We start from the raw sequence: 19,958 nt of genomic DNA, 5'->3' as shown, positions 1-19,958 counted from the left end.
AGGATTTGATATTCTGTGCTGGATTGGACCCTTCTCTGAGCTAAGAGGTGAAAACATTATCTATAATTTGTGTCTACTAAAACAATTTATTATGGAACTTGTCACACCGTAGTGGAATTTCACTAGCTCTCTACCTAAACCAATTGTTCTCAAATTGGGAGCCGAATTGTATTGAGATATTATCAGGCATATCAAGGAGATCTGCAACACTTGGCATTAATTTGACTTAAGTAGGAATCAGGAACTGACATCTTCATGACAGAAGTGGCAGTCCAGGAATACTAAAGAGGAGTAGTAGCTATTCTGTCATGTATGGGCAGGAGTATTCGTTACTACCCCATTCCTATACAGTGGGATATTTTTCTGAGATGTGGAGGTTGATTGTTTTGTTGCATAACTCTGTGTAAAGAAAAGAGCAGAATTTAACTTCTAGTAATGCTGTTACCGTGTTTATTTAATGGATGACAGTCTCTTTATGGGAAGAGGGATGGGGAAGGATGTGTCTTACTAACTTTAATATTCAATGCTTCTTTATCAAAATCCAGAGAAGAGTGCACACAGTAGGCTTTATTTTGCCACTGGTGAAATATAAGTTTTACCAAATCTGCCTAAAAAAATCTCACTATAAAAAATGATGGGCCAGATTCTCAGCTGGTGTAAACTGGCCTAATTGGTATTAGGCTTATGCCTGTTCAGAGCAGCTGAGAACCTAACCAAACAGGTTTAAAGTGATTCTGTAAAGGAAAAAATATATATTCACACGTGGCCATATTTTCTTCCTTGTTATATTTGACCAACTGTTTAAATAAATCATCCTATGTCTGCTTTTCCCTGGGTTTTGCTGATAATATTAAAGATGGCCATGCCCCATCAGCCTTCCCACAGACATGGTAATGTATCAATACTGCAAGATAAAGTTCATTCCTTTCTGTATATGCACAGTGTTATGCAAATAAGCATTACTCGGCCTCCTACATTGTAGGAAAAGTGTGTGTGTGTCTGTGTATCCATGGGCATGTCTGTGTTTCTGAACAACCACTTTAAAATAATTGCATATTCCCGAAGGTCTACATAGTATAAAGAGAAATTCCTAGCACAACGCCAAAGCATAAGATACATTTTCAAAGGTAATCACAGAGGTGCTGGCAGTCAGCCGGCTTGTCTGAAAGCTATAATACCACCAGCGAATCTTTGATTAAACTGTAACTACAACAAACAGAACCTCTGCACCTCTTGAAAAGGCTTTGAAAAACCTTTCAAACCAGGCTGAGGTTACATAAAGCTGAAACTGACTGACTTTGCAGCCAACCATCTTGTGGTAAATTAGCAAAGTGGGCTTTTTTGCTTTTGATTTCAGTGTATGCGAAGCACCAGGGTAAGTCTACTTCTTTTAAATGGATTAATTCACTTTTATAGTGTGTGTAAATTGTATATAAGTTTGGTAATTGTCAGTGTATTTATTATAGATACTCTAGCAGATCCGAACAAGTGAGCCTTTATCTACACACTGGTAAGGCATGAACAAAATAACATGAAAAGAATTTCAGTAGAGTTTGGTCATTTTTAGGTGGAAAGTACCATAATTGGATTTAGTAGGGGACTGTGAAGCAGGAACTCCAGAAAAGCCAGAAGTTCTAATCTCTGCTCTGCTACTTACGCACTAGCAAATCACTTAACTTCTGTGTTCAGTTGTTAAATACTGAATAATACTTTTATCAAAAATCATCCTTCCTTCCAGAGATTAGTCATTGATGTAACACTTTGAAGAGCTTTGTATATTTTCTAAATATTATTTTCCAAGGACCATTCTGTAATGTGATCACTCATCAAATACATATCAATTGATATGCAGGAATTAGTAGCGGGCCAGCATTCATCCCTGGCTTCCTTCTCTGCTGAGCCTGGGATAGTGGGAGTTTGTAGCTTAGACAGGCAGCCCAGTGAAATAAAACTGGAATTGAAATGTATTTGATGGTGCTCAAGGTAGCAAGGAAAAACTGTAGAAACAGTGGCCCCATGCAGCAAAGACTTAAGCACAACGGTTCATTTTAAGCCTGTGACTAGTCCTATCGAAGGTTTAGGGTCAAAATGTATCTGATGTTGGTTCATTAGGGGATAGTGTTCGATCGTTTCATGCTTAATTTGAAACAAATATTGTTCCTAATCCTGTTTTTATTCAAGCAAAATACCTATTGGGAATACCCCTGAGCAAGGATAGCAGGATCAAATTATTCTTGGTCACATACATGAAGATTTAGACAATTTCTTAATCCGAAATGGTGTTACAAATATTCATTTAGGGCTCAATCCTACTCCCATTCTAGTCAATGGCAAAACCTCTATTGACTTGTGTGACACAGGGTTGGTTCTTAAAATATTAACAGATAAATCCCTCGAACAATAATCGCTTTCCAGAAATCTCAGTCAGCTCCATGGTATTTTGAAGGAGATCTCTGCCTTACCGTACTTTCAAAATTAAGATAATGAAAAACAAATTATTATTAAGAGAGGGGCACAAAAAATGTGTATGTTCCAATGTATGTTGCTCTTGCGCTGAATATTCATATTTTTGTGTAGCTGGACACCTTCAGACTATGGACAAGAGTACATTTGTGTGCTTTATCCTCCTGGGCACGGCGATTCAGAGCAGCCAGGGATGCTACTGTGAACATTACCCCTGGGGGTCATGGTCAAGCTGTTCAAAAACTTGTAATTATGGAACCCAGACCAGGCAAAGGTAGGTGTGAACTACCATTCTGATGTCACCTCTTCACTTTTCTGTTTCAGGTGGACTGTTAGGAAACTATCACTTTGGGGCTGGCAAATCTAAAAGTAGCCAAGGACTTGCAGTATGCTATGTACAAATCCTTATTTGTCTTTTGGAAATTGTTGCATCCATAACCTATAAGGAAAAAAGAACAGTTGGCCTGGCCCAGTGCTTAGATGATGATTAGATATGAAAAGTTTAAAGTCTCATCACAAAGTACATTTGAAAAAAATGGAGATGTCTCCAAGTGAATCTTCCTTGCTCACGAACCTTGTAGTGAGGACATAGAACAGCCCAATATTAATTTATTCTGGTAATGATGGGTTCAGTCCTGCATTGCTCCAGTAAGCAGTATATATGTGAGTGACCCACCATCATCCAAGCCAACTCAGGAGTGATATTGATGAGCTTCAGAGTGCTGCGCTCCTTGGCGGGAAGGTCCGGCCGTTGCAATGCACTGCCTTTGAACAGGTATAAAGGAGTCAAACTTGGCAGTCTCAAAAAAGCTTGTCTCGTAAATATTGAATTCTGCATCAGTGTTTTAATTCTTCAACAGAAGGTAAATCAAGCCTAACTTCGGAGGTACAGGTTTCCTTGTTGCATTGGTATATCATCCAACTGGATTCTTCTTTCTTTCTTTCATGCACGGAATCCGCTCCTTATCTGGTTATTAAAATCTGATCTTTTTCTGTTCGCATCTGCTGGCACCTTGCCATAGAGATGGACCTGAATCAAGACTCCTGTTCCATTAAACCCCGAACATGGAGGAAGTTTGGGTGGGTTGGATCCAAATTCACAACTGTCCCTTATCATTATAGTGATCGGAACCCAAAAACCTCAGATGTAAACATCTCCCACCCCAAAGCTGGAAGAAGCTCGCCCCTGGATCCAAACTTTGCAGCCAGTTCCCACTTTTTAACGGGGCTCTAACTAAATTAATCATTTTAACTTTTTACATTTTAGGCAAATAAAAGTGGATGATTATTATAGAAAAAACTTCTGTGACCAATTGTGCACAAAGCAGGAATCCCGGGCATGTAACGAGCAGGCATGTCCTATCAACTGTCAGCTTGGAGACTTTGGTCCTTGGTCAGAATGTGACCCGTGCGTTAAAAAACAAGTAGGTGGAAAATAAATTTGATGGGTGAGTGTGAGGAAATGTGACTGTTTTATTTGCATTTCAGCTACTGAACCACATGGCAAACTATTTTGCACAGTCCAAGGGAACAGGGGAAATCAATAATAAATTGGCATCAGGGCAGGAATGGGAGGGAGTCAGTTACAAAGAAACAGCTCAGAATAGAGAGAGAGGTAACATGTTGGGATACCACAAATAATTGTCACACACATGTTCATACAAAAAGGCATCGAATCTGCCAAGTCTCCTTTCTCAAGGGGTAATGTCATTACTAGGAACAAGTCTCCTGTAGATGTAGTAAATTCTGCCATCAAATTAACAAGTCTCTTTGGGTCACTCCAAAATGACAGAGCTGTATGAATATTCCTCAGGATTATCAATACATTCTAAAGTGGGGAATAATTACATTGATGGGGTCATATCATCCACTCTAATGGGATTTAAAAAAAAAGATAAAAAGGGTGCAAATACTGTCCTAGTCTGGCAGTGGGAATTAAGATTGCTTCTTTCAACATTCATTCCAACTCTGCTTCTAAAGGCAAGAGTTTCAAAAGTATTTAGGCACCTAATTAAATCTTTAGGGTCAGATTTTCAAAGGTGTTTCAGAATCTGATGAGACCAATCCAGGTAGCTAATTCTTAAGAGAGCCATGCTGCCGAAATGCAGCATGAATCCAGAAAGAAGCATATAATGGCTTGCCCATCTCATGGATGCCCTAAACCATGTGGGATTTCCCTCATGGAGGGCAGATTATCCCATTGTGGCATTTTACACCTTCCTCTGAATTATCTGGTGCTGCCATTGTCTGAGACGGGATATTGGGTTAGATGGGCCACGGGGCTGATCCAGTTAGGCAATTGGTATGTTCTGTGGAACTTCAGACATCTATGTGCTTAGATAATCATGCTTCCTGCAGCTCCTCAGGCTACCAAACTGCTCCGCCCAAGTGGGATGTGTGGGGAAGCATGGATGTTTTCCTTAGGAGATGATTTAGCTCATGTGGTATTTTTGTGAAGAAAGTGCTCTGCCATCAGTCTGCACCATCTTCTCTCTAGAGCCAGGTAGAGCTGGTACAGAGAGGGACAGCAGGAATCGAGAAACACAGCAGTAGCCCCACTTACAAACACCAAGAGCTTCAGGGAGCAATCACTCACATCTTCATGGTGCATTTTTTTAAACTATACAGAAAAGGGGTACTGGAATAATTTGTATAGTGGGGTTGTTCAGAACCACTGAACCAAACTGTAAAGCCTGTATATGTTGGAAACCACTTCAAGCCAGGGGGTGCAGCAGCACCCCTAGTATCCCTAGTTCCAGCACCTATGGTACAGAACCCTCAGCCTCTCTTGTTTACTCAGTTTTTGTTTAGAAACATGTATATGAAATACTGCCTTGTTTTTAATCACATAGATGTTGATGCAGTGTATTTTTCTGTTTCAAGCTAAAAAAATTGGCTTGCATTGATAATCTGCTCCACCCCGCCCTCATACACGTTCCCCTCCAGCCTTGTACAAATCTCTCTCTGGTCTCTGGATGATGCTTGGGAGCTTTATATAAATGACCTTGAAGACAGAAGGGTGTGATTTTCAAAACAAATACAAAAATAAGACTAAATAAATTCCAAATGATTGGAAAGGATGACATGGGCTGAGAGATGGTGCATAGAACTCAGCATAGTTAATATAGTAATGCAGTTATGGATCACAAACAATGAAGCCTAGAAGGAAACATGATCGTGACTGCAAACAAAGATACATAGTGGGTCTGATTCTGCTCTGCCTAACCCTGGAGTTACACCCACGCAATTCATGCAACTCCAGTTCTAGTCAACAGCAACCAGCTGTGTATAGCTCTGCCCAGTGCTCATTAATACTATCCTACTAGTGAATAGGTAAACACAAAAATAACCCCTCTGTTTTTCCTCTGTTTCCTTTCAGTTTCGTGTCAGGTCCTTGCGGCGCCCATCTCAGTTCAGGGGACAGGCCTGTACTGAACAATTGGTGGATTCCCGGAGGTGCTTCCCAACTAAACTTTGCAACATAGAGGAAGTTGACTGCAGGAATAAGTTCCAGTGTGAAAATGGTAATGGTGCTATTCACTCCATAACCACTAAATCAGATGTTCAAATCAAAATAATAAAGGTAATAGGCTGCTTATTTGAAAAATGACATGCTGTGTGTACTCTCCAAATCCTTCATGTGCATTTGTGGAGTTTTGGAAAGACGTTAAAGAGAATGGATTGCCAAGGCATTTGTGTGCAAAATAGGAGCTTTATATCTTTGTGCTGCTTCCTTCTGTCTTCATTGTGTCTGCAAGAAACTTGAGCCAGGGCAGATTGTCCGGTGAGCTCTGTTTACTGAAGAACAGCAATGCTCTAACAAGGAGAGATTCTTTGCAGGGGTTCTTCTGTGTGTGTACATGGCTCTTTAGAGTTTTAGGACTTGTTTTGTACCAGTTTAACTGAACTAGTGCAAAGTTCTGGGTGGACGCTCTTAAGTAGATTTAAAGGTGACTTATGTAGGTTTAGCTTTGGCCTGTTCCTCAATTAAAATGAGCCCGAGTTAAACCAAAGAAAGTATCCTTTTTCTTTTGTAGAGAAGCAAAGTTTGTGTTGTAAATGGCTTGTCTAGTTTTTGTAAAGTCTATCCATGAGGAAGTTTGTGTAGAAGGTTGGTTTTTCATGAGAGTATCTAATTTTGAGAGTTCAGTCTTAATCTTCCCCTGTTTGCTGTATAGGATGTTGATCAGGTGGTTTCGCAGTTTCTTTGAGAGTGTGTGGCACAATCTGTCAGCATAGTCTGTGTGATATGTAGATTGTAATGGATTTTTTACCTTTAGCTGCATCCGAAGAAGTGAGCTGTAGCTCACGAAAGCTCATGCTAAAATAAATTTGTTAGTCTTTAAGGTGCCACAAGTACTCCTGTTCTTTTTGCGGATACAGACTAACACGGCTGCTACTCTGAAACCTGTCAAAGAAAGTATGTTCACATAGGCTTTTGGCAAATCTTAAATTAAACCAGGGCAATTCTGCATGTGGCCAACCATTAGAACAAGAGAAGCTGCTCCCAACTAGAACAACGAAGGCATTTCTGTTATTTCCTTAGAGTTCTTTTCTTCCTGCAGACTCATACCCCCTAATTATTGAAGCATTAGAAGCTTCTCTGTCTTACCCTCATTCTAATGGACAGACCTATTGTATGAAAAATATTTTGGCTTCTGCGGTTTCTCTGGAACAGGTCGCTGCATTGCCAAAAGTTTGGAGTGCAATGGAGAGAACGACTGTGGGGACAACTCAGATGAAAGAGACTGTCGGCGGATAAAGACCGTGTGCAACAGGAGATATGAGAGTATCCCCAGTGTACAGTTAATGGGCAATGGGTATGTTGCTTTTGCTTGCCTTTTTCAGGTTATGGTGTTTTTATCTCATTAACATTTACGTAAATGAGGTAGTTAGTCTCTGAAGGCTGCACTGGTACATTATCAGAGGGGTAGCCGTGTTAGTCTGGATCTGTAAAAGCAGCAAAGAATCCTGTGGCACCTTATAGACTAACAGACGTTTTGCAGCATGAGCTTTCGTGGGTGAATACCCACTTCTTCGGATGCAAGAAGAAGTGGGTATTCACCCACGAAAGCTCATGCTGCAAAACATCTGTTAGTCTATAAGGTGCCACAGGATTCTTTGCTGCTTTTGCTGGTACATTAGTGAATCCGACTGCACCAAATACCTGGTATCTTTTTATTAAGAATATCAAAAAATTATAAGAATATAGTTAAGCACAGAGGCACGGCACTCTCTTGTTTCCTATACTGGATGCAGTAGAGAGACCCATCCATGCACTAGTGGCCCCCACCCATGGGCCCTCTTGGCAGCCTGGTCTCCTCACAATGTAACTGTACATTTCTGATGTGTCTGAGCCCTTCTGTCGGTTGGAGAATGTTTCCCTAAACATTTCTTATTCTGCACTACATGTGAATTTCTTTGATTAGATTTCTACCCAACATCATTTAAAGTTGTTTTGTTTGCTACAGTCGGCTGAAAAGAACAATTTTACTGGATGACTGTATGCAACTCGCTCTTCTGCCATAGAGTGCTTCTAATCCAGAATTGAACCCAAAGTCCCAGAGCATAGCACAGAGGGGATATATGTGCAGCCTCTTCAAACATTACAGCCCTAGGTACTCCAGTTCCCCAGTGATGGGTGTGACATAGGGTTCTGGATCAATAGAGACAGAAAAGCAGGAAAGTGTAGGTGCATTTTTGAGATGCATTCTTCATGAGTTTGGAACTCTTGTAGGAAGAATTTCTTTCAAAGCATCAACATAAAATCCTTTGATTAGATCCTTAGTTGATGTAAACCTACATTCTCTTCAACTATGTTGATTTACACCAGGTTTTAGCCCTATTATTTTTCTATGTCTTTTTAACTTCTGAAAATTACTTTCTTTCTAGTTTTCATCTTCTGGCTGGAGAGAGCCGAGGAGAAATCCTTGATAACTCATTCAACGGAGGAAAATGCACAACAGTAAAAGGCAATGACACAAGGAAATCATTTCGTGTTCCTGCAAATCTTGAGACTATCCGCTTTCAGGTACTGTCTGAGGAGTAAAGCCACTAAACAACAGCTCTGCTATGAGATGTCCATATGAGAGAGATGGGTGTGTTAAGCAGTGATATATTCTAGATTATGACTCAAGAAAAGTACCTAAGGGTACTGTAACTCCTCACTTAATGTTGTAGTTCTGTTCCTGAAAAATGCAACTTTAAATGAAACAATGTTAAACCAATCCAGTTTTCCTTTAATATTTAATGTAAATGTGGGGGGTCAGGTTCCAAGGAATTTTTTGGGGGGCAGACAAAAGGCATTATATAAAATACAGTACTGTGCTGTACTTGTGGTTGGGAAGTGCCCCTGGCTTACCCTACACAGGCACAGCTCACTACAGGCAAGGACACCTTCTCAACGGCAGCTTCCCCGGAGAAGAACAGGTGCTGACTTTGCTGGGGGATTCTCCAGGCCTGCCTCTTCCTGTCCCCGCTCCACTCCAGGCCCACCTCTTCCCACCCCCACTCCACCTCCTCTCCGGAGCAGCCGCAGCTGCACTCCTCCCCCCGCTCCAAAGTCCTAAGCGCCGCCAAACAGCTGTTTGGTGGTGAGGGAAGCGCTGGGAAGGAGGCGGAGGAGGCAGAGAAGAGGAACTTGTGCAATGTTCCCTTGTAAAGTCGCTGCTCTTCCATAGAATCTTACAAGCAGTAGACAGAGCAGGCAGCCAAACAACATTATAAGGGAGCATTGCACAACTTTAAACGAGCATGTTCCCTAATTGAGCAGTGATGTAACTTTGAAACAATGTTAAGCAGGAGGACGTTAAGTGAGGAGTTACTTTACATCCCTTTGGAGACAGATCATTACAGATCTTTGTTGATGTTGTCGGAGAAAAACTAGTTCTCACTCTTTGGTTGGGTGCAGCAAAATCAAATACTTTATTTATTCTCAAGCAATTGCAAAGAGGGAGGGAGTGCCCTAGGACACAGGGTTTCCCCCTCCTAGGCAGGTCTCTCCACTAGTAAACAATTACAGCAAGCAGTTATATTTTTTTGTTACCTACAATAATGAGCAACAGCTGCATCTTGTTTATACATAGGCCATCTTGTTATCTTATTTTTCTCACTTCTATTCAGACGCCAATTTACATTCCGCATTATCGACACAAGATGGCAACGACTTCTCCCACAGTTCTTCCCCACTCGCTTCTACAAATCTCGTGTTATTAGGGCTACAGTTAGCCTAACTCTTGCTAACGGAGACTGTCTTGCACTAAGATCCCCTACAAATTCCTGTCAGTTCTTTCTCTACTTCCACAATGTCAATGGCAGCTCTGTCGATGGAATAAGAGCAAAGTGTGCAACAAGGTCCACGCCATGGATGAGGTCCACATTGCAGATTTTGTCTTAACTGCAGCCATATTTTTTATCAGTGACACAAGAGGTGTGATTGCACAAAGACCACACTTCCAAAGGTGCTTTGTAAAGAGTTGAACTGGATTTGCATGTACACAGCTTGTAGATTTAGTAGCCATCCAGGTTCAAGTGTAGAAGAGTGCAGAAATGTTTAATTATGGGAGAAGCAAATTGTTTTGCTCCATGTCTCTGCAAAGCTGCCCTCATGACGTAGTGAGTTTTCATCCACCAATAGAGATTAGCAAATTACAGAAGGTTTCGAGGTTTGTGCTGTATGTATAGCTGGATCTGTATATACATGTATACAACATGCTTTGGGCTGGAAAGGTCATTGGACCAGAATCTCCCTCTTAGGTTCCAGTGCTTTGTAGTTTGAAATAGGCTAGAGATTCTATGAGAATAGCCTTGCTCATAGTATTTCAGTTCTTTCCGTCCTGCTCCCAGCTTAAATCAAAGAGTGGAGCAGTGTGCAGAACAAGAAATGGACAAAAACCCAATCAAACTAACATGAACTGAACTTTTTCAAATTTCCCAAAATGTTTTATTTTGGATTTGCTTGAGTTTGGGCTGAAAATGTGGATCATTTCTTGTTTTATGCAAATCAGTTGTCTCATCCCTTGCAAGTAACTTCGTACATGCAACTGCAGAAGGGCTGAGCTCCTTTGAATATCAACAGCTTTGAAAAGCATGTTGAAAGTGGGAAATATTAAGGCTTTTCAGACACATTTTCAAAGTCTGACATGTCAGTTGCACTTGAAACTTTGTACATTCAAATATGTATTTGATATATAAATGAATAACTGCATGCAAAAATACCCGTTTGACCTATTTTCATATTCAAATGCCTTTCTGTGCATATACCTTTGTCACATTTTAACCATCAGCTTCTAAAAACAGTCCCTCATGTAATGAATGGACTTTTTTTGTCATTTTGTCATTCAAATGTGTTGCTCCCAGAAAATTTTAGAACTTCATTATTTAATAATATTCCAATGAACAACCCATTTCTGCTTCTCTAGGTGGAAAATGAAGAGGATGATGTGGCATCGGATTTCTATCAGGATATAATTCCTCTGCACACAGAATCTGATAGTTATGCTTCATACGCTGGCTCTGGAAGAAGCTTTTCTGGGATCCCATTTCTCTTCTCAAAAAAGAGAAATGTAAAAATCACATCATCTTCCTCCTTCAAGGAAACCATAGACGCCTCATATAAAAAGGTATAATAAACTAGATCTCATATTTTATTCTTTCACTCTCCATTTGTTCAATTCCAGGAATGGCAGATCTTCAAAAGATTACATTTTATAATCAAGCTAGCACAAAAATTTATTCTATGCTAAATGAGAGAAAGGAAAATGGGTACTCAGGGCTGAAATGATTGTCAAGCCCAGATTACCTCTTAATTTAAGAATAGGCAATTTTGTTCACTTGAGTGAAATATAAAAATTGTTTTTTTCACACATGGGTTATCACCTTGCCCTTAAATGACTTCTAGGAGATAGATCCACATTTTATACCCATAAAATTTCATTGGACTTGCGTATAAATAAGAATTTTTTCTCCCTTATGCCACAAGAGATACCTATAATATACCTTTAAACACATACAACTGTGTGGAAAAGTACCACGTCAACACATCATAGGTTACCTCTCTTCTAAGAGTATATCAGAGTTGAGACTAACAGGTCAGGTATACACAGGTATACACTCCAAGCCCGGACAGTCAGTTGAGAAAATCGCCTAGATGAAATTAAGTTCAACCAGGATTTGTGATTTTATAAATATGGGAATAAATCCACATTATTTTTCACCTCCGGTTACTCTCGCCTTATAATACCAGAGTCTTGGAACTGTCAAGTTATTGGTAGTCTGTCCAATAGTTATTGAACTAGAGCATACCTTGAGTCAAAGATTTCCAGTGATACAGAATCCCTGGTAAATTGTCCAATGGTTAATCACCCTCACTACTGTTGGGTTTTTTTTAAATAGCACCTTATATCTAATCTGAATTTGTCCAGCTTCACTTTCTAGCAATTGGATCTTGTTATATATTTGTTGGCTAAACTGAAGAGCCTGCTACTATCAAATATCTGTTTCCTGTGTATACACTTATAGACAGCAATAAAGTCACCCCTTGACCTTCTTGCTGATAAATTAACTAGATTAAGCTCCTTGAGGGTCTTTCTATAAAGCATTTTTCAAATCTTTTAATCACATTCATGACTCTTCTCTGACCCTTCTCAAATTACGTAACATTTATTACTTGTCCTATTCTGTATGTTAAATTTAGGAAGAGCCATGACAAAGTTATCTAGTTTTCAAAGGCACAAGCAGAATATCTTTAAGACCATTCCTTGTGAATTAATTGGTTAATAACTGCACAGTTATTTGGTTCAAAATGCTAAACAATGCAAAGTATTGCCATTATTTTTTATTACTGAACTCCTACCCTGCCAATGAAAAGGAACATTGCTTTGAGACCAATTGTCAGGATGTACCAGAAGTATTTGGCAGGTCAATAACTGCCTGCTCTAAAGTCCATTGAAATCCCAGAGAGACTCGTTCTGATTTTAATGGATTTTGGATTAAGCCCGTTTGCTTTGACAGGTGATCCTAGTACACTGGGCAGCAGTTAACTGGTTGAGATTGAGTTTGAACTACTTAATTCAAGAAACCATTCTCCACAAAAACAGGGTAGTTATCAATGTGCAGCGCTTTTCTTTGCTACTTCTATATGTATTTGAATCCAAAATGAATGAACTCAAAATCACAAAAATGCTGACATTAGCATATCAAATAAAACATGTGGCTTATGATGTTTTTAATATAAGGATAATTTCCTCCAAAAATGAAAAAAAATCATAGTTGTTTTTAATGTCTGCAGTGAAACGATAAGCTTCTTCCAAAAACTATTATTTTTTCATAACTTAACAGCTGCCAAGAATCCTATTGAGTGGAGAGGGAAGAGTTTAATAAGAATGTATCTGTATGGTTTTTCATGCATAAAGAGTAAACAGGCACTTCTTTTCAGCCAGAATGGCTGTAATCTTAGGTTAAGAACCACAGACCAAGAAAGAACAGAAGTAAAGTCCTCACCAGAGAGTACACAGTGTGTATTTACCATCTCTGACAGTCCGTATTGAACTGAATGCAAAATGACTTCTGGCCTCTGCAGATCAGAGACACCTTAGAAATTTAACAGGGCAGTACACAACAGAGAAAACAGAGAGCATAGTTAAATATGCCACAATAGCTGCTGCTTCTAATCATGATTAGGGTGGTGCAAAAGCTAGCAATGGATCCAGAAACCTACCTGGCTTTCTGGTTTCCTTACAAGATGGTCAGAAGATTGTCTAACATTCATGAGTGTTAACATGAGTTTTAAAATTTAACCTAGTTTGAGAAATCCTAGCCAGTTTGTTTCACAATGGAATCTTTTTTTTAAAATGATTTAACATGTGTGGTATGGTAGTTCCTAAGGCTCGGTCAAGAGTGGGGCCTCATTGCACAGAACAGTAGACAGTCCCTGTCCCAAGAAGCTTGCAGTCTAGTAGATAAGACAGACATTGGGGGAGGCAGGGGTGGCTCCAGACCCCAGCACGCCAAGCACGTGCTTGGGGCGGCATGCCCCAAGGATATTTGGGAAAGGAAGGAATTAGGGCGACAGGGCAGGGGAGAAGAGCATATGAGAGGAGGAGTGGAGTGAAGACTGGGAGGGGAGCAAAAGGTTTGGAGTGATGGAGGGGAGCAGGGGGGTTGGAGCAAACTGCCAGTCAGGTACGGGACACAGAAAGCCCAGTCAAAACTGTAGCAAGTTGTCTGGATGTCTGAAGGCCCCTGCTTTGGCTGCTTCTGCTCCAACCAGCTGGAGTCTCTGGCCAGCTCCTCTCCGCAGTTTTCTCCTATGCCCAAAATGGGATTTGGGGGGAGAGAGGGACACCATCTGGGTTCTAGTGCCCCCAGAGTGCAGGGGGTCACCTCTGTACTATTGTTGATCCAAAGAAAGCAATGGGGACAGCGGTGGCCCCAACTTGGACCCATTTTTCCCCGTCTCCACCAGGGCAGCAGTCCCTGCTTTGGTTGCTTCTGCTCCTACGGGCTGGAGTCTCTGGCTGAAATCACATGAATCTCATGGGTTCAATGTACAACCAGGTGAAACGCAGTCATTTTGACTTCACTTTGAGTTTGTCCTTATTTAAAACTCAGGGGGATGAAACAGTATTGCTTGAAATCAGAGAAAATATCCACATAAATTAATTGTCTATCCCCTTCTCAATCAAAACTGCCAAGTTTCACACTGGCCAATTGTGCTTTCCTTGGGGTTACACCACAGTCAAGTAAGTAGATTGTGTATACTTTAATTGAAGTCATTGATGATTTTTTTCATGTAACTGAGCAGAATTTGGCACAATATCTTATTAAATAGTCTACCCTGACCAAGACAAATATTTGTGATGATATTTAGTCATGATATTTAGTACTCTAAGGGATAAGTTTACTACTGGCATAAGTAGGTTTTACTGATGTCATGAGGATCTCTATAGTTTTATAGGGGAAGCATCTGCCCAAAGATAATTAGATTTAAGATTTCCAAGTTGCTAGATTGATTAAATATCTTATAGTGCCAAAGATTCTGAGCCTTTCTGTATTTGAATGTAGTAATTATTGGGCAGATATTAAATTTCTGGGAAATTGTTCTGCAAAGAATTGCTTATCACAGGCATTTAGAAATACATTTACCAGTAGAAAATGCAGATACGTGATACGCATGTACAATACAAAAGACAGCTGAATTGGACACATTTAGAAAAAATACGCTTTCTGAGCCAAGTGAAGGTAAGAACAAGGATGCAAACATTCAGTGGAAACGTGAAAAGTACCTATGCCGTTCATAGATACAAAGCCATAGAGAAAGTCCAAGAAAAGTCCTAAGAAATACTAGGGAAATGAAACTTTTGGCTAAATCCTGATGTTCTAAATCATGCAAAATTCCCATTGACATTAATGCACATTTGGCCTGACTAAGCATTTAGGCCAATATTTTCAGAAGTGGCCACTCATTTTGGGTGCCCTGCTTGAGACATCTTATTATCAGAGTTGCTGACATGAGTTCCCATCGAATTCAGTGGGTACGGGATCAGTTCCAACTTCAATTGGAACTTGTGCTACCAAGGGTCAGTTTGAATATCCCAATATGTCCTTAGGAGAAATACAAGTGGAATCTCTTAGATCATTTATTTCCAATCTCCCTGTGACTGCAATGTGAAACGTTAAATGGGCATCCTGGAATTCAATGCAAACTCTATAACGGGAGCTAATGTTGTAATAAAATTATGACTGGACAACTGTGGGGAAAGGGGAACCTGAGATCCAGCCGGGGTTACCCTTCGGTTCCCAGCATCTCTTGGTCTGTGCAGGGGAAACCCAATCTGGAGCCATCAGGGCCCACGCATCTCCCTTCCCCACAACACCCGTCACAAGCCTTGTGAGCTCAGGGACAAAAGAAACTACTGAGAGGGAAAATTAGCAGCAGAGAGAAACAGCTGAAGCAGGAAGCTGCAGCTTCTGATTGTCATCAGTGCCACTTTTCATGGGGTTTGGGGTTTTTTTGTTTTTTGTTTCTGGACATTCTCTCTCATCTACTGATTTGTTGTTGGCTCCAACATCATCCTGCGCCCTCCCTCAAAGTCTCTTCTTTTCAGCCTCATCCACCTGCTTTCCTCTCCCTCCCTTTGTCTTTCTATTTAGCTAACAAAATCCCAAGCATGCAGAAACTGTGAGTCAGGTGCCCTGAAATCATGAGACTGGTTTTGGAATCATGAAATTTTCAAAACACAGTTTTGTTTTCTTTTTCTTTGCCTTCTGGTTTCTGATCCCAATGGGTGCACTTGCTTTGTGGTTTCAAGCTTTTTCTCTGCCACTCTGCAGGCTAGAAACTTGAAAGCCAAGATTCTGATGCAATGTCTCGATTCCAGCTGTGGCTGTAAGAAAAACACCAAATACTGTGAGACTCATGGTAAAATCATGGGAATTGGCAACACTGACCGAATCCCCTACCTCCAAAAACCACCCTGAAAAAAATAAAATTAATCATGGAACTAACATGATAATTGCAAACCATAGCACCTATCACTCTGCTTGCATGTTACATTCCTTCCTCCGAGCTCTGTTTGCCTTTCTATGGGCTGTACATTCTTCAGAACAAGGACTGTCACTTATTCTGTGTTTGTACAGAATGAATGAAAGGGTCCTGAGCTCAGTTGTGGTCCCTACACACTAACATCATACAAGTAATTATTAATAAGAATACTTTTTGTCTATTTGTCTATCATGCATTGAGACAGATCCTCTAGAATATAACCAAGTGCTTGTAGTCTCAAGTGGATTGATCTCTGGTTTCATTTGTGCTAGTTTACCCATGACAAAAGAAACATAAAATAGAATGTATTTGCCCCTTTTTACAATATACAAAGGGAAATGAACATATTCTCAGCCTTTTTGCCTCTTTTAGTGAACCAGAGAATAACGGTATTTAGTGTCTCATTTTTTCTTTCTTTCTAGAATTCCAACTTTATTAGGGTCCATAAAGTGATTGCAGTTTCAAACTTCACAATGAAACAGTCAGATCTGCAGCTTTCAAATATCTTTCTAAAGGCACTTAACCACCTGCCTTTGGAGTACAACTATGCTTTATATAGCAGAATTTTTGATGACTTTGGGACTCATTACTACACTTCTGGATCAATGGGTGGCACATATGACCTTCTTTATCAATACAGTGCTGAAGAACTAAAGAATTCAGGTATGTAACCTTTGGTGAGGAAAAAAAACATATGATCTATTTAGTATGTGACAGGATCAGGCCAGATGTCTACAGGAGAGTGATAGAAGGCAGATATATTAGCCCCAGGTTAAGTAGGTTCCCTTTCCCTGGGTAAAGTAACAGGGAAGGTTCCAGAACAATCAGGAACTTTCTGGAAACAATTAAGGCAGACAGGCTGATTAGAACACCTGTAGCCAATCAAGAAGCTGCTAGAATCAATTAAGGCAGGCTAATCAGGGCACCTGGGTTTAAAAAGGAGCTCACTTCAGTTTGTGGTGTGCGTGTGAGGAGCTGGGATCAAGAGGTGCCAGGAGCTGAGAGTGAGAGGGTGTGCTGCTGGAGGACTGAGGAGTACAAGCATTATCAGAGACCAGGAGGAAGGTCCTGTGGTGGGGCTAAAGAAGGTGTTTGGAGGAGGCCATGGGGAAGTAGCCCAGGGAGTTGTAGCTGTCATGCAGCTGTTACAGGAGGCACTATAGACAGCTGCAATCCACAGGGCCTGGGCTGGAACCCGGAGTAGAGGGCGGGCCCAGGTTCCCCCCAAACCTCCCAACTCCTGATCAGACACAGGAGAAGTTGACCCGGACTGTGGATTCCACCAGAGGGGAAGATCTCTGAGGTGAGCAAATCCGCCAATAAGCGCAGGACCCACCAAGGAAGAGGAGGAACTGTGTCACAAGTAGCATATATATATATATTCCTATCCTTCCCCTAATAGTGCCTGTGAGAAAAGCACTGCCCCATATTTTCATGTTTTAGCGTACACAACTCAGTAATCCTATATGGCTCTCACACAAAATAATGTCTAACCTCACAAACTTATGCAGGTCTAGGTTTTACCAAGGGAAGTGATGGATTCTCCTTCTCTTGATGTCTTCTAGAACAGATGCTTTAGTCAAACCCAACTTATTGTTCTCCATGCAGGGGTAAATGGGTGAAATTCTATGGCTTGTGTGATACAGGCCGTCAGACCAGATGAACTAATGGTTCCTTCTAGACCTAAAATCTATAAACCTATGAAAAGTATTAGCAATGACTGTTGGCAGTAAATTCCTTAGAAAGATCATCAAATCATTAAAACGGAGAGAGCATTCTACAAAAGCTGAAAACCTAACTTCTCAGGTTAAAGGCTGTGCTCTTGAGTTATGGTTAACTTGTGTGGCCACTGCTGGTTAATAAAGTATAGTCGGGTGCATCAAGGAAGTACCAGCAATATCAGTACATACTTAGACAGGTATGGTAAATATGGCTCTGTCTGACATTGTTGGTACATGGGGGAATAGCGGGATATCTCATGAAACAACAATGAGGTGAATGAAGTAATCCACAACACCTAAGTCATCTTCAGGATGTAACTGGTGGGGATGAGAATCTCACACATGGAGGAAACTAGTGAGGTGTTCTAGGTGAGGAATGCCATGAAATAGATGTAGACAAAAGGGGCACCATGTGGAAACTAGGGATGCTGTTTAGTGTTTTGTGTTTAATATTTGGCGCTTAATGCCATCATTGCTGTTTAATATTTCACAGGCTTGACACAGCAAGAATCAACGGAATGTGTCCGCATAGAAACAACTTGGCGAGTGCTTTTCATAAAGAAAAAGAAAGTACATATGACGTGCACCACAAATAAACTGACTGAACGCCATGAAGGTCATTGTGATGAGAACTAAGCACTGTGTACTGTTATTTACCATGAGGGATAGTATCTGACAGTTATTGGGGTGAAACCCTAACCTCATTGGAGTCAATGGCAAAACTCCCATCAATTTCAGTGGGGCCAGTTTTTCACCTTTTATCTCCCAAGTCAAGCATTATGAGCATTGTGGCCCAGATCCTCTCCCCTGTTCCATCCTGGCATGTTTTCCCAGCTGAGGAATCCTATCTCACAAAACTAGCATAACCATCTCCTATGCTACCTCTCTCCACATTTTCAATGTAAGGCCATGCTGGAGGTGGGAAGGTGACATGTCAGGACTGCTCTGGCAAGCCCGCCTGGTGGATGATCATTTGAGGACTATTACCAGCTGGCAGAGACTAAAGCAGCCCCCAAGCTGCTCTCAACTTTTCCATGGCTGAAGGTGGCACAAAATCAGACATAGAATCAGAAATCCATGACTAACTCTTCAACATCCCCCTCTTCTCTGCTGTACCAAGCAAAGCTCTGGTGCAACAGAGGCTCTACCCTATGCTTTTAGTGTACTTCCGGTATATTCAAACAACAGTTTATTTTCTTCAAAGTGTCAGGTAGTCATGCATCCAGCATAAATGGAAAGAACTCTTTGATTGTCTCAGGCCAAATATGCCTTCCCTCTCTCATGTGAGTGGTGCCATATGAAAGACAACCAAACTATTGAGATGTGTAAGGAAATCCTGTCCCTGCCCATTCTCTAGGCAGTTCCATATGATATATTTTCTACTCATATTGTACTATGTCCTATCTAGTCTTAAATGTCTCCAGGGATGAGGCTTTCATCCCCTTCTTTTACGAGAAGTCCTCAAGATTATTCCACAATCTACTAAATTTCCCAGTTGAGATATTTTTCTTCATATTCAGACTACATTTTTCTTTCTTAATTTCATAACATTACTCCTATTATGCTCCTTGGATCTGGATGAATAGTTCCTCTGCACTGAGTTGTTTACACCTTCAAGTATTAGTAGTATTTATTATTTATTATTATATATTAGAAATTTACGAAGGATCCCTTGGTCAGTCTTGCCAGAGTCACATAAATGTCAATTGGACTACCACTGTCAATAGCAAACTTTCCATTGACTTCAGTGGGAATGGGATGGGAGAGAGAGCAAGAGGGACGACCATCTCCCTGCCCTATAATTTGGTGCCCCTGTGTCACCAGCAAATCCTTTTGGCTCTTCTTAAAAAAAAAAAAAAAATCCAATCCTTGGAGTTTGCATTGTATACAATAGAAAAGTTGTGGTTATGTTTTGAAAAAACCTTAATTTTAATCTCATTTTAGGATCATTTTTGCAGTCAGCTGAACGATCTATTTCACTGGTAAAAGGTGGAAGGGCAGAATTTGCTGCAGCTTTGGCCTGGGAGAAAAAGGGGGCTTTCCCAGAGCATACAGTATTCACAGACTGGGTGGAATCAACAAAGGACAATCCTATTGTGATTGATTTTGAGGTAAGAAAAGAAAGAAAAACACTAGCAAGAAAATAAAGCCCATCATCCTTTAGGGGATCAGAGACTAGATATGGTGTTCTCAAACTTCATTGCACCGTGACCTCTTCTGACAACAAAAAT

General features: G+C 40.7%; 1 protein-coding gene across 2 annotated transcripts in view; it reads left to right on the top strand.

Moving 5' to 3' along the window:
• The first annotated feature begins 1,236 nt into the window (after positions 1-1,236).
• Positions 1,237-19,958, top strand: part of C6 (complement C6) — a 36,657-nt gene continuing 17,935 nt past the window's right edge. The window contains exons 1-11 of one of the 2 annotated variants that reach the window (XM_045020911.1): positions 1,247-1,375; positions 1,467-1,510; positions 2,578-2,737; positions 3,731-3,887; positions 5,843-5,987; positions 7,142-7,283; positions 8,356-8,494; positions 10,884-11,084; positions 16,429-16,669; positions 18,221-18,343; positions 19,672-19,838. In XM_045020911.1, the coding sequence (XP_044876846.1) occupies positions 2,595-2,737; positions 3,731-3,887; positions 5,843-5,987; positions 7,142-7,283; positions 8,356-8,494; positions 10,884-11,084; positions 16,429-16,669; positions 18,221-18,343; positions 19,672-19,838 (1,458 nt within the window). In that variant the 5' untranslated portion in view covers positions 1,247-1,375; positions 1,467-1,510; positions 2,578-2,594. Of the gene's footprint in view, positions 1,376-1,466; positions 1,511-2,577; positions 2,738-3,730; positions 3,888-5,842; positions 5,988-7,141; positions 7,284-8,355; positions 8,495-10,883; positions 11,085-16,428; positions 16,670-18,220; positions 18,344-19,671; positions 19,839-19,958 lie in introns of both variants that reach the window. The other variant, XM_045020912.1, reaches the window with a different exon arrangement.

This window comes from Mauremys mutica, chromosome 6, assembly GCF_020497125.1.
Source record: "Mauremys mutica isolate MM-2020 ecotype Southern chromosome 6, ASM2049712v1, whole genome shotgun sequence".
NCBI classification, from domain to species: Eukaryota; Metazoa; Chordata; order Testudines; family Geoemydidae; genus Mauremys; species Mauremys mutica.
The sequence above is the reverse complement of the archived record's forward strand: the minus strand, read 5'-3'. Positions and strand labels throughout refer to the sequence as shown.